Below are 15,770 nucleotides of genomic sequence, written 5' to 3' on the forward strand. Positions count from 1 at the left end.
ACTAAACCCACTATCTTTGCCTTTATACCTTATCTCCTCATTTTTTGTCCATGTTCACGGCATTTCCATTCATCCAGCTGAACAAGAAACTGCTGCATGTTCCTGGCTTCTCCTCCTTGCTCCTAATCCACATTCAACTAAACACCAATTCCCAACCATCCAACCCCAGTGTTGTTCAGTCTTCCTCCTTCTTCTCATTCCCACACCTACTGCCTGCTCACATCCCTCAGCATTCATCATCCACCTCACTCTGAAAGCTTCCTCTCTAGATTTTCAACCTTCAGCCTTTCTCTTTCCAAACAGTCTCTACATTGTCTCTCATTATCTCATTACCTTACAGATTTATATGCAATTTATTTAAAAAATCCAATGGCTTTTAGTTTGGATAAAGGTAAAACTTCTAGACCCTTCACATTCTGACCTCTGCACACCTTCTCAAACTCAGATTTCCCGCCTTTTATTTAAGCCATATCTCCACCCACACTTTCTCACATACCCTACATACCCTATGAATACTTGTATGCCTTGAATATATCACTTTGTCCATGCTATTTCCTCTGTCTGAAATGTTACTTTTACTTCTGTCCAGCACATAAATGCTTACTCAGCTTCAGAGTCACAGACAAATAACAGCATTCACTGTTGCTTCCCTCCAAGGAAGCATTCATTACTCCTCACCTGTATTCTTGTTCTAGAACTAAATATACCGTATTATATTAATTTGTCTACATCTACTTTTCTCACTAAATCTGAGGGTGTTGAAGATTCATTTTTTCCAACACTCTCTCCTGAGCCCTTGGCAACCATTGATCTTATACCGTCTCTATAGTTTTGCTTTTTTATAGAATGCCATATAAGTGGAATCATACAGTATGTTGCCTTTTCATACTGAATTCTTTCACTTAACAACATGCATTTAAGATTCAATCATGTCTTTTTGTGGTTTGACAGCTTATTTCTTTTCATCATTAATGTTGCATTGTATGGATGTACCACAGTTTATCGATTTCACCTATTAAAGCATATCTTTATTGCTTCTAGCTTATAGTGATTTTTTAAATAAATTTGTTATAAATATGTTTGTGCAGGATTCTGTGACAATATAAATTTTTAAATCAGTGGGAGTAAATACCTAGGAGCATGATTGCCAGATCATATGATAACACTATGTTTAGCTTTGTAAAAAACTGCCAAACTATATTACAAAGTGCCTATGCCATTTTGCATTTCCACCAGCAATGAATGAGAGTTCTTGTTCTACATGCTTGCCAGCAACTGATATTGTCTTTTTTTTTGGATTTTGGCCATTCTAATAACTGTGTAATGATATCTTATTGTTTTAATTGGCAACTCTCTAATGACAAATGATGTTTAACATCTTTTCAAATGCTTGTTTGCCATATGTATATTTTCTTTGATGTGCTGTCTCTTCAGATCATAGATCCATTTTCTAATTGGATTATTTGTTTTCTTATTGTTGAATTTTTTACGTTTCTTGTATATCTTGGATACAAGTTTATTATCAGATATGTATTTTGTAAATATTTTCTCTCAATCTGTGCTTATCTTTTCATTTTTTTAACAGTTCTTTCACAGAGCAGAAATTTTTAATTTTAATAAAGTTCAACATATCATTATTTTTTCTTTCATGGGCCATGGGGGTGGGGTTTTTTGTTTGTTTGTTTGGTATTTTATCAAAAAACTCATGGCCAAATCAAAGGTCACCTAGGTTTTCTCCATGTTATCTTCTAGGAGTTGTATAGTTTTGCATTTTACATTTAGGTCTATGCTTATTTTGAGTTAATTTTGGTGAAATATGTAAGGCTTCTGTCTAGATTATTATTAATTTTTTGATATGGATGACTATTTTTTCCAACCCAACTTGTTGAAATATTATGCCTTTTCAACTAAAATGCCTTTACTCCTTCATCAAAGGTCAGTTGACTATATTTTATCAGTCTACTTCTGAGCTCTCTATTCTGTTCCATTGATGTATGCCACTATTCTTTGGCCAATATAATGCTATCTTGATTACTATAGCTTTATATTAAGTCAAAATCAGGTAGTGTGACTCTTCCATCTTTTTTCTTCTTTGGTATTTACTGTGTTGGCTAGTCTAAGTCTTTTGTCTTTTATTCAAAGTTTAGGATCAGTTTTTCAATATCTACAAAATAGCTTGCCAGAATTTTGACTGGAATTGCATTGAATCCATAGATTAAGTTAGGAAGAATTACATCCTAACAATTTTGAATCTTTTAATTCATGACCATCATATATCTATTTATTTAGAATTTCTTTGAGTTTTATCAAAATTTCATAATTTTCTGAATACATATCCTGTTCATATTTTTAGATTTATATCTAAATACTTCTCTTTTTGTTTTCATGCAGTTATAAATAATTTTGTTATAATATCTATTTATTCCAAATTCTAATTGTTCATTTCCAATGTATAGGGTAGCAATCAATTTTATATATTAAACTTGTCATGTGCAACCTTGCTCTACCCATCTATTAGTTTCAGAAGTTTTATTTGTCAATTCCTTGGGATTTTCAGCATAGACATTCATGTCATCTGCAAACAGAGACTGTTTTATTTCTTCCTTTCCAAATTGCATGCCTTTTATTTCCTTTTCTTTATCACACTACCTAGGACTTCCAGCATAATGCCAAACAGGTTGGTCAGACAGAACACCCTTACTTTGGTCCCAATCTTAAATGAAAGCATCTAGCTTCTGACCATTAAGTATATTAGCTATAGGTTTTTTGTAGAGGTCTTCAAGTTGAGGCAATTCTTCTATATTTCTAGTTTGCTGAGAGTTTTTATCATGAATGGGTATTTTATATTGCCAAATGCTTTCTCTGCATCAACTGATAAGATTATATGATTGTTCTTTATCTGTTGCTGTGGTAGATTGCATTGATTGACCTTCAAATGTTGAACCTGCCTCGCATACTTGGAATAAACCCCACTTGGCCACAGTGTATAATTCTTTTTATACAGTGTTGAATTCTATTTGCTAAATTTTTTGAGGACTTTTGTATCTCTTATGTTCATGAGAGATACTGCAGTTTTAGTTTCTTGTAATGTTTTTGTCTGGTTTGGGTGTTGGGGCAACACTGGCCTCATAGAATGAGTTGGGAAATATTGCAACTACATCGGTTTTCTGGAATAGGTCGTGGAGAATTGGCATGATTTCTTTTTTTTTTTTTTAAGATTTATTTTATTATTTATTTATTTATTTATTTTGTTTTGGTTTTGGCTGCATTGGGTCTTCGTTCCTGCACACTGACTTTCTCTAGTTGTGGTGCATGGGGGCTACTCTTCGTTGCAGTGCGCAGGTTTCTCATTGTGGTGGCTTCTCTTGTTGCAGAGCATGGGCTCTAGGCATGCGGGCTTCAGTAGTTGCAGCATGTGGGCTCAGTAGTTGTGGCTTGCAGGCTTCTGAGTACAGGTTCAGTTGTTGTGGCACATGGGCTTAGCTGCTCCACAGCATGTGGGATTTTCCCGGCCCAGGGCTCAAACCTGTGTCCCCTGCATTGGCAGGCGGGTTGTTAACCACTGCACCACCAGGGAAGCCCAGTATCATCTCTATTTTAATTGCTTGGTAAAATTCATAAGGAAACCATCTAGGCCAAGAACTTTTTTTTTCTTGGTAGGTTGATAATCTTCTATTCAATGTCTTTAATAGATACTGACCTTTCATGTTATCTATTTCCCCTCTGTGAGTTTGGTACTTTTGAGTCTTTCAAGGAATTTGTCCATTTCATCTAAATTTTCACATATGTGGGTATAGAGCTGTTCACAGTATTCCTTTATTATTCTTTTCATCTCCAGGGAATCAATAGTGATGTTCTCCCTTTCATTTCCTAAAGTGGTAATGTATGTCTTTTCTTCTTTTTCTTGGTGAGCCTGGCCAGAGGTTTATCAGTGTATTGATCTTTTCAAAAGAACCATCTTTTGGTTCTACTGATTTTTTCTGTTCTTTTCCTGTTTTCAATTACACTGATTTCTGCTCTAATTTAATTACTGATTTTCTTCTGCTTGCTTAAGTCTTAAATTGTTCCTTTTCTTTATAGTTTTCTAAGATAGAAGACTTACTGATTTAGTTTTTTGTTCTTATCAAATATACCTATAGAGAGAGAGAGATAGAAATAGATATATAGATATAGGTATAGACATAAATTTCCCTCTAAGCACTGCTTTTGCTACATTCCATAAACAATAGTACACTTTACTTTTATTTTCACTTAGTTCAAAATATTTTTAATTTTCTCTTGAGATTTCTCTTTGGCCCATTTGGTCTGTTATTTACAGTTGGGTTTTTCATCTCTGAATATTTGGGACTTTCCAGTTATCTTTCTGTTATTGATTTCTTATTTAATTCCATTGTGATCTGAGAACATACTTTATATGATTTTTATTCTTTTAAATTTGTTAAGGTGTGTGTTATAGTTGTATCTTGGTGAGCATCCAATGCAAGCTTGAGAAGAATGTATATTCTGTTTTTGTTTGATGAAGTATTCTAAAAAATTTCAGTTAAATCAAGTTGATTGACAGTGCTTTCACATCAAATATATTTCTAATGATTACCTTCAGGTTTGATGTATCAATTTTCTGCAGTGTTGAAGTCTACAAGTATAATAGTGGATTTGTCTATTTCTCCTTACTCTTGCTATATTTAAAGAAATTTTAAAAAGCTTAAAAACATCTGCAATATGGTAGGCAACCTCTAGATTGATCCCCAATGATGCCCACCTTCTCATATTCAGGCCCTTGCACAATTCCTCCCTTTAGCTAGATCTAATGAATGGAATGTGTAAAGGTGATGGGATATCACTAAAAAGATTTTGAGTTCTATCCTGCTCACCTTCTATCGGTCTGTCTTTCTGTATCAAAAGCCCTTGCTCCATAAAAAGCAAACTGCCACGTCATGAGTAGCCCAGTGGAGAGGCCCATATAGCAAAAAACTGATGTTTACAGTAAACAGTCAGCAAGGAGGTGAACCTATCAAAAATCATGTGAGTGAGCTTGGAAGAAGATCCCTCCCATCCAGTCAACCACTGAAATGATTGTAACACTGGCTAATAACTTGACTTTGGCCTCATGAGGGACCCAGTCAGAGGCAAGCAGCTAGGCCACAACTAGATTCCTGACCCACAAAAAATATAAGATAATAAAAATTTGTTTCCTTACACCATTAAATTTGGGGATTATTTGTTATGCAGCAATAGATAACTAATACATGAAGGGAAAAGAAAACTACATAAAATTATCTCACATACTTAAAAATGAAATAAATACAACCTTTAAAAATAAAAAATACAATAATCAAAATTGAAATAATATAATAGGTTTAGCAGCAAATTAAACATAGTTGAAAAGAGAATTAGCAAACCAGAAGGCAGACCAAAAGCAATTACCAGAATACAGCCCAGAAAAACAAAAAAAAAAATTTAATTTCATATATAGAGAGAGACACTGAAAGAAATGGAAGATAAAGAAGTAGATTCAAAATACATGTAATCATAAATCCAACAGCAGAGGAGCAAAAGGCTGGCAGAGAAAACATTTGAAGAGATAATGACAAAGAATATCCTAGATGTGATGAGAAAAACACCAATCGACACATTCGAGAAGTCCAGTAAATCTTATACGGGATAAATAAAAGGAAATACACCCCAGACACATCAAAGATGGACTTCAGAAATTGAGAGCCCACCTCCCAAAAAAATGCAGATTATTTACACAGAAAAACAATTAGACTTAAATGTCTAATTTTCCCATTTTCCCAAAAGAGTAATGGAAACCAAAGGCAAGGGGAAAAGTGTTGAAATAAAGAAACCACTACATAATGAAAAAGAAAACACTTTCAAGAATGAGAGTAAAATAAAGACATTTTCAGAGAAACAAACAAAAAAATGAGAGTAAATTCTAAAGGACTTACTTCAAGCAAAAAGGCAAGTGATCCCAGACAGAGGGCTAGTGTATTTGGGGGTTAAAATATATAGATAATTAAAAGCTTTAAACTGGGAAGGGCTAGAAGGGGTTAAAGAGTTAAAAGATCCTCATGGAGGGAAGTTAAAACTGTAAGTTAACTGTAGACATTCAAGGCTGAGTATTGGCTTATTTTCCTAATTTGATCGTGGTGACGTTGCTTTGATAAATTTGGTAGGTCAGTAAACTCCTTTAATTATTCAAAAAGTGAAGACCAGCAGACACTTGGCATTGGCCACATCCTTAGTGTGACCCAGACTACAGGTGAAAAGAGGGGGGAAAATTTGGGGAATGTCAGGAAGAACGTATTTTTCCCACTTTTTTGATGTGTCTTCCAAGTGTCAGTAATGCCACCAGCTTAACATTCCTAATCTCCTTCTCCCTCAGGAGGAGTAATTTAACCTGCATTGGTCTTTCCAGGAGAAAGTAGGCATGCACAACTCAGTCCTTCCTTCCTACTATATCACACGGGCAGGATTCTACAGTGTCTCCATGTTTAAATTTCATAGAAGTAGCTTCTCCCTCAGGACAAGGCCTGCCTGCCCTGGTCCAGCACAACCTATTACTCAGTGGTAAGTCTGTGTACTTATAGGGTACCATGTTAGAAGCATACCTGCCCACAAACATAGAGGACATATTCCAATATCAACTTCATCAGTACTGAAGATAACATCTTATTTACATATCTGACCTTCTTTCTTCATAGTTCCAAGATGGTTCCAATAACTCAAGTGGTGAAGTTCCTCCAGAACCCCCAATAATAGAAAATGCATAAGTCTGGCTATTCTGTCTACTATAACAATAAAATAACAATAATAACAATAACATCAAAATAACCACTAAGTGCTATGTACATTACATACATTTTCTTTCTCACCACAACTCTGAAAAGCTGTATCACCTCCACTGTTTATTCGAGTTTTTGTAGGATGAAGAAACTCATACAAAAGATAGCAAAATGGGAGTCCACCTAACTGGACTCAGGTCCTCACTTTTTCTTTTCCAATAAATCAAATCATTGTCCTTCTATTCCAGGCCTGTTGCCTGCAATGATGGCCACCTCCCTTCATCAACATACTCTCCTCAAACAAGGGCTAAATTTATATCAATGTTTTTCTATTTAACTTTATATACCTTGGGCAGTAACTCATTTGTTCTCACTCAAATTTCTTCACTGGCTTTAAATACTTGATGTATAGCACATATTCCCAGACTTTTGACATATTTAGAACACCAACCGGGAACTCAAGGTCAGTTTCACCCAGTTACAGCTGTCAAAGCAATTAGAGCGGCAGTCATATCCTAGAGATTTTTACTAGTCTAGAATAGGAGTCATCAAACTGACTGGCAGGTGAAATCTAGCCTGCTGCCTGTTTATGTAAATAAAGTTTTACTGGAGCCCAGCTACACATTCATTTATGCACTGTCTACGGCCATGTTCACACTACAATGGCAGTGTCGAATAGTCGCCACAGAGACTATAAAGCCCACAAAGCCAAAAATATTTACTAACTGGCAAAAAAAAGCTAATTGACCCCTCGTCTAGGCATGGAGATTGATTCCATATTCTCCATGCTCTAAGTGGTGAGGATAATTCTTTCTCACACATGGCTGTAGGCTGCATCCCTTACCCATAGGACCTTTCATCAAGTTGATGGCAATGATGATATCTGGAACCCTACTTCCTCACTTCTAATCAAATGATCTTTCAATTAGATTCCTCCACCAGCAATTCCACCAGTCTTTATCAATATTGCAAAGGAAGTATTTTTAAGGGAGGTACTGAAATGCTTTTAGTTGCTTATACTTAAAAACAAATCTGGAGTCAACGACTGAACAGTCTCACACTTGACAAAGTATCCAGGTAATTGAAAAAACAGGCATATTATAAATGAATTATTAATGTGTGATGTTGGCTGACTGCATGACAAACTGAATAATGGCTAAATCCTCCATTTCACTCAGCACGAGGCTAGTGATACTTGAAACACGGTTTTTAATTCTCAAAAGGCTTTAATGGATAATGATCAAGAGAAGAGAAACTAATGTCTGTTGATTGCCTAATAATGTGCTTTTTACTAAACTAGGTATTTTATAGAGATTACCACATTCACGCCTTACAATAGCCTATGAGGTAAGTACAGTTAGTCTCTTTGTACAGATGACTATATTCAACTTACAGAGGCAGACAAGCATGCCCCACATGTCAGAGTCTGGATTCAATACTTCTAAGGAAGGAACAATTCCGCAACTCCCAAAGGGTCGTTGAGTAAAATGAACTCCAACATTGCAAGGTACACTTTATCTGGAGTGTTATTTTAACAGATAAAGCACCAGCGCCCAACAAAACTAAACTCCTGCTGTGCCAGTCATCACCTCTGGCTGTTGGGTTGTAAGGAATTTGCTTCTGGGGGAAAGTCTGGGGTAATCATAAGGACGATCAGAGAGCTCAGGAAAGCGTGTATTTACCAACTGGTATGGAAGCATTTCAATATTGTAACAATTGGTACTACTGCGCCAGTGCCAACTTGCTGAAAAATAAATCCGTGCAAATCTTCTGAACTCCAAATCTGCAATCATGCAGAAGCAAATGAAGACTGATCACACAAGTTATGTGCCTGAGTAAGCGCTGTGGGGGCAATATGCCCATTTTGGTGCTCAATGGTTGGTTATGACTATGCTAATGTTAATTCAGCTGAGAAGCAGATTAGTCAGTGCTTTTCAAATTTTTAACCCTACACTGGGTTCACATGTTTCTCTGTCACATACAGACTGCTTGATGAACCATTTCATGCTAGTAACTGTAATACCTGAAGTCTCAGTGAACTAGTTCTTAGTGTATTTGATAACCACCAACTAAAAGCTTTCCTGCATCATTCAATGAGCACATACTGGACTACTCATCAGCACCGCACAGCTTAGCATGTGGCAAGGGTATACAGCACACCATAAAAGTCACAGATTTTAAAGACTTACTGCAACGATACTGAACAGTGATTTATATTTAATTTTCTCCTTAACAAATTACTTAAGCCAAAAGTGATTTTTTAAAGTACCATATTATTATAATTTAAAATTACATAAAATATAAAGTATTTTTCATTTTAATAAGACTCCATTTTACATAAACAGGCTATTCTTGGAAAATATTTAGAGATTATGTAGAACAGAAAGAAAAACCAGAGAAAATGCTAAATACTAAATATGTGATAAAAACACATATTTGAAGAAATATCATGGCACAATTTTAACCACAGTTATAAATTATACGTACTTGATTAACGTTTCAACACTAGATTAAAACAGCCTCTTTCACAAACATAGACTCTGCAAAACAGTCCAAGCATCTCTCACAGTATAATTTTTATTCCTCTTTTGATTTATAATGAAGTATTTTATTTTCTAGATAATCACAAACTGAAATTAGTAAAGTGGGACTGTAATAAAAAGAAGCTAAGAATAATTATATTTTCAGTACAGTAATAAGAATATCTCCTGTCATTCATAGATATGATATATATGTTTTATTTCCTGTAGGCACTCATATAATTTTGCTTTTCTATATTAAAACATATTAACATACACTGATACTTTTTTTAAAAAAAGATCATAGGTAGTAATTTTGCTTTCCCTGTCATTAATAAAAATGCATCTCATTCCTTCCTCAATAGGCCCCTTCCAATCTTAAGAGATAGAAAATACCTCTACTGTTTAAAAGACCTCATTTTCCTACCCAAAGGGAAACAAATTATCAAAATGTCAAAAGCCTTAGCTACTCCACAGATAACTAACATTTTAATAACAAGAAACTGTATCAGGAATAATTGGAAAATAAAACTTAGAACTGGCATTTAAGTTTGGGGCTACTCACCACTCCTGGCTTACAGTTGTAATGGCAATGCTCGGAAGTGTCATCAAAGGAAGCGTGGTCGGTCTGGAAATGCCATCTCCCTCAGGAGTCCTTGCCCTTCCGCTCTGCCTTTGGGACAGTGGTGGCAACTGCAAGCTTCCTGAGCAACACCTTCTCCCTCTCCAGAGGTCGATCCCAAGTGTGTTACTAGAAGAACTGTAGGATTTACTCAAGCTACATTCAAAATAATCTTTAACATTCTAGAGGAACCACAGGGAAAGAAAAAAAGAGGAAAAAGAAAATGAAATTCAAATGTTTAAAATGATGCACGATGAAGTAAAATAAGAAGCTAAATGATCAAGCTGTCACTCAGAAAGTCCTCATTCATTATCTCACAATCAGAATCTAACACTGACGTCAAAAGCTTAAGAGAAAACACATTGGCACAAGGGGCTACTTCTCAAATTTTAAACACATCAGTTGCATAGTCTTGGTGATCTTTATGACTGGCAAGAATATTTGGATTGGAGGGCTTTTTATGTTCTCTTTTTAAAATTATTCCTTTTTTTTTCTTTTTTTTTTTTAACTTGCTAAAATGAAAGCTTTTCATTGAAATTATATTTTGGACATCAGTGTTATCATTCTGCAACATGGGAACAAACTATACTAGCTAAAGTATAACATTTCTTATTCACTGTTTTAAAGTAAAAATATTTTCTACCTCAGGCCAGCAAGATACTCATAATTGTGGGTGACTGGATGACTGACTTTTCCTATTCTTATAAAAGGTCTCCTCAGAGTTGAGGGGGTTGGGGGTGTTTTTGTTTTTGTTTTGGGGTTTGTTTGTTTGTTTTTTGGTCAAGCACATAAGAGCTCAGAAAAAGAAGAGTATGCTTTATCTGGTCCTGAATTGAACTGCCATGTGTTCAATACATGTCCTAATGCTGACATGAATGAAATACTTGTGAGAAGATACAGGCATTGTGTTATAACCAATAATAAGAGTTATTCGTTCTTCCTATATCTCTTGGTGACTCTGGTTCCTGGTACTGTGGGGAGTGGAAGCCCCAAAAGAACCTCTGACTGGTTCACCAGTCATACCAGCTTAAAGACAGGAAATGTTACAGCAATGCAAGTCTCCACTATAGCAACTGGGAGTTTCAAGTTATAACTGTCACTCTCCACACGTATCTTAAGCAATAATGGAAGTCCTAACACCAGGCCAAGGTCTCTCACCTGGAAGTCACTCTGCAGCCTTAAAAAGACAGGTACTTCCTACTAGCCCTTCAGAATAGACCTAGAAGAGCCTGGGACTAGATCTCCTTAGGTTTCAACAAACAAAAGTTCTCTACCCACCACTCCTCCACCCATCCCTACACTAGTTCATACAAGGAACATTAACTCAAGTTTAAGGGTCTTGCTGGGTTCATTCACCAGGTGTTTGCTGTGTACCTATTAAAGTCCTGCATTGTGCTACTTAAGAAAGGATACAACAGCAAAAAGAGACAGAACCTATATTCCAGTGATTTACCTTATCTCATCCATATAAAACCACATCTTCATGATGAAAATCTAGGCATGAACAGACCTGACAATTTTCAGGGGCCCCACTCTCTCCCATGGAAATGGGATATCATCACATTTTTTTGTGCTTGACATGGTTTTGGAATACCACTTATTTAAAATTCAGTAGAACCACAATTCAGTAATAGGAAGAAGACAAAACAATCTAGAATTTTCCAGAGTTTGAATATTCTGGAATGTGGCCAGTGTTTTACTGTTTAGTAACTGGTTTTATTAAATCTACTGTAGGCCTAGCACTTACGTGTGTGTGTGTGTGTGTGTGTGTGTGTGTGTGTTAGAATTAAGAGGCTGAGGAGAAAGCATAGTATATGTATGTTTCTTTCTCAAAAGACTTGGAGACTAGTTGAGGAGACAGAAAGTCTTAGGAGAGACAAAGCCTTCCCAAAGAGATTTAAGAACAAACTAAAAGTCAGAACTTTTATAAATCAGTTTGTACCAAATATGCATGTAAAGAAAATATTGATTATCTAGAAAGCAAAGTCTTGAGGATATACTTTACCACCTATACAAGAAACACTGTACCAAAGAACAGAAATGAGGATGTCACTTAGTTAAACCACCAACCACAATAGTCTTCTAATGAAGTTACTGGATATTTTTTCCTCTTTTAGGAAAGGAAATATTACCAACCAAATTTAATTGCAGTGAGTAAACTAAATGGGTACCTATTTCGTACTTGTTATTTAAAAAGTAACAAAGTTACACCTACCACAAACTATATCCCATACTGACTTGTGAACAAGTTTGAAATTACAGATTTGGAGTCATTCTCTTACACAATTTGTTTCAAAAGACCTCAGTTAATGTGAAAATGCATTGCCACAAAACAGCTTAAGGGAATAGATTTTTAGAAATTAAGTTAAATACTAAAAATGTTAACGTTGTTATACAAACACTCATTAACCTAAGCGAGTTAATCATAATTACCTCAAACTCTCTAATTCATACTCATAATTACTGCCCCAAATTTGCTAACATCCTCAAAGGCAAAATCTAATTCAGTCAATTCTAAACTACTGAATTTGTGATCTTGGACTTATTTTCCTATTTTAACCAGCTTGATACTAGCCAACTGCACCACTCATCAGATCAAAAAGATTTGGGGGAAAAAACATTAATTTGAATGTCACTTCTGGAAATCACACTGTTCCCTTTGCCAGAAACTCTCTTCCCCCAGGTCTTCATAGGGCTCACTCCCTCAATGCTTATATGTCTTCACTGTCCCTATGTCATCTCTTCATGTTATCCTTCCATAAATACTCTATTGTCACCATCCAATCATGCATTGCTCCCTAACTAATTTCATTTTCCTCTACCACTCTTATCATAGCTGTGGTTATTTTATAATTTGTTGATTGATTTATGCCCTTCCCTCTAGAATATAAGCTGCAAAGGGACAGGGACTCTAATTTCCTGTTTGCTGTGCTGAAATAATGAGAATATAATAAAATATCCTTGACTTAAGGGTGAAACTTTCTTCAAAGTGTGTATTAAAAATATAATATCTGACAAGTTACTTTTGTTGTAAGGGAAGAGATACTGTGTGTAACATCTGATGTGACCTTCTGTACTAAACTGGAAGGGTTGAGGTGCATGGCAAAAAGTTTTAGGTTATGCCTGTCCACCAGAAATAAAGTACAAACCACAAATGGTAGCCAAATGTATAGTTTTAAATATTCTAGTAGTCACATTAAAAAGTAAAAAAGAAACATGTTGGACAGTGCAAATCTAGGTAATAATTATCCAATCTAGGTGGCATTAGTATTCTTCAAATGTGCTTTTCCTTTTTGCACATTCTTCTATGCAACCTTCCCTGTCTTTTGATTACAGTAACCATTACCTCAGAGAGTATTAGGATTATTACTGTAATGACAGAATGAAAAGAAAAAAATCATTGATTATCCTTTATAGACAGAATGCATCGCTTAATATTTTTCTTCCAAAGAAACAGAATCTGGAGCACACAGTATACGAATAGTATTATGGGACAACCCGAAGCTTTTTTTTTTTTTAGGAGAAAGAGAACTTAAATTCCAGAAGTTCCCCTTAGATATCCTGAGCAGAGCATGAAGGTCTGAAGACAGCTTTTTACCACTGGTACAGAGAACTTAGAATATGACTTAAGGGCAGTCCCCTTGTGGTCAAGGAGCAGGGGAGGGGGAAAGAAAGAAAATATGGCACAGGTGATGAGCCTATATCACTAACCAGGTCCCTCAACGCAAAAGAGTAGAATTGGCAATGGCAAAGGGGTGTGTTTCAGTGGGCAAGAGCCTCATGGCACACCTAAATCTCACTGCATTTGTGGGTCCTAGACATTCTTACAAACCCAGATAGGGACTGAGACGAAAACTGAGAATTAGCCTTAGCTTGCTTTTCAAGGGGTTTTCTGCAGCATGAGGCAAAGGGACCAGGAGTTTATGGGGTGAGCAGCCCAAAGTTAAGGGCTTCACGGAAAGCAAAGTTGAGTCTTTTAAACAATGCAGAGCTCCACTGAAAGGTCAGGTGAAGAGCCCAGGCAGCAGGAGAGAAGGTCAAATTTACAGCGAGCTGAGAAGGTCCCCTGCTCAGGCTGAGAGCAATCATCACCTGTTATACTTATCATGGGCCTAAGCATGGATCAAGGGCAGGGACTGACGATCAAATACCTGGGGAGATGAGCTATTCCTCAACTGGACAACAGTAAGAACCAGTGGGAAAGGACAATACCAGACAAGGACAATACCACACACCTGTGACTATAACATTAACCAATGCTGTTTTCCCCTTTGCCCACATGGAAGGGAAGGAGTAAGAACTGGGAGAAATACTCATAGACTGGGCATTTACCCAAAAGATATCAGTTTACATTATTAGTTACCAAGTTCAAGTTTCTCCCAGCCCCTCCCCAATCTATGAAATAGGAGCTTAACAAAAAGATGAGCTATTACAGAGAGCAAGGAAAATGACTTCTCTTTCCTTCCTCTCTCCCTTCCTTCCTTCTGCACATCTGATTAGTGGTGTATAAGTTTTAGCTCAATTACAAACAGAAACTGAGTAAGCACTGGACAATGAAAAACACACTAATAGGGGACTGGCCGATTGAAAGCAAAAAAGATAATATCAGCTGACCAAGATGCAAAGCTTTTAAAAATGAGGGGTCTCAGACTTCTTCAAATGACCCAGAGCAGAGCTTCTCAAACATAATGTACATGTGTAGTCAATCTGGGACTTACATGTATTAAATATGCATTTGGTACACAGTGGTTTCTCAAAAATATTTGTAAAATGAGCAAATCAAAGAACATAGTTAAATGTTAAAATCCTTGATTTCAGCAAAAGCTTTGGGAAGGAAATGAGGTTTCTTTTTAGCCTTAAATGCTAGGTAGAATTTGTATAGTGAAAATAATGGAAATGTACATGTGTACCTAATGTACATATGTAATCACCTCGGGAATAAATTCTGATATTTAGGTCTGAGGTATGGTTCTGAGATTCTGCATTTCTAATAAATACACAGGTGATGCTACTGCTGCTGGTCTGAGGTCCACACTTGAGGAGTCAAGTCCTAGGTGATGGTTACATCACAAACTTCTTACAAACAGCTGTCAAAGACCCCACCGTAGTAGATGGCTCAAGGATTCACTGTATATAGATAAAAGCGTGCAAGAAAGCCATCAAGAAATGCAAGCAGGGTGAAAAGAAAACTTTCCACAGGTTGGTGGCTTTGTAAATGAAAACCACAGAGCTCAACCTGAGTCCATCTCCAAGCTGCAGAAAGGGCAGTGTGCCTGCTGTAGCTTGCAGAGTGTTGGGTCCAAGGGCTGGCAATGTCCAGGTCATAGAAACACCTAGCAACAGAGTGGTACTATTAGACAATCTTGCCTGCCCTTGGAACAGAATTATAGGGTGACTTCTCTATTGAGCAAAGAGTGGGTGGAATCGGCAGCTCTGACTTTTGGAACTTACATCGTCGGCCGTCACTGTCATCACACTCCTGCTCTTCTTCATCATAGAGGTGAAAAAGAGCCCCTCGCAGGGTATCTGTCATTCAGTGCAGCTTTGCTGACAATTTTTTAAGACCTACAGGCGAAAAAAGACACACACACAAAAAGAACAGCTCGGTATCCTTAGTTAAATACAAATACGTGGCTTATTTGTATTTTCCACACTAACAGCTGAATGTATCCAATACACGTGTATAAGTAAATACCACAATTTACCAAGCCAACTAAATCTGACATGTGAGAAAAGAAGTTCACAAAATGCAAAAATCCAAGACATTAGTGCAAAGCTATTTGAGAGGAGAGAAAAAGAATAGAGGGTAACAATCAGGCTCCCAAATAATCAATGATCTTTAAG

General features: G+C 36.4%; 1 protein-coding gene across 1 annotated transcript in view; it reads right to left on the reverse strand.

Annotated features, from left to right (window-relative positions):
- The window catches only part of LOC130841031 (cAMP-specific 3',5'-cyclic phosphodiesterase 4B-like), a 185,826-nt gene extending 170,407 nt beyond the window's left edge, over positions 1-15,419 (reverse strand). The window contains exons 1-2 of the mRNA XM_057717209.1: positions 15,378-15,419; positions 9,870-10,108 (exon numbers count right to left, since the gene is read on the reverse strand). Coding sequence (XP_057573192.1) covers positions 9,870-10,108; positions 15,378-15,419 — 281 coding nt within the window. The remainder of the gene's footprint in view (positions 1-9,869; positions 10,109-15,377) is intronic.
- Positions 15,420-15,770: the final 351 nt, after the last annotated feature.

The sequence above is a fragment of the Hippopotamus amphibius genome, chromosome 1, assembly GCF_030028045.1.
Source record: "Hippopotamus amphibius kiboko isolate mHipAmp2 chromosome 1, mHipAmp2.hap2, whole genome shotgun sequence".
In the NCBI taxonomy this organism is placed as follows: Eukaryota; Metazoa; Chordata; class Mammalia; order Artiodactyla; family Hippopotamidae; genus Hippopotamus; species Hippopotamus amphibius.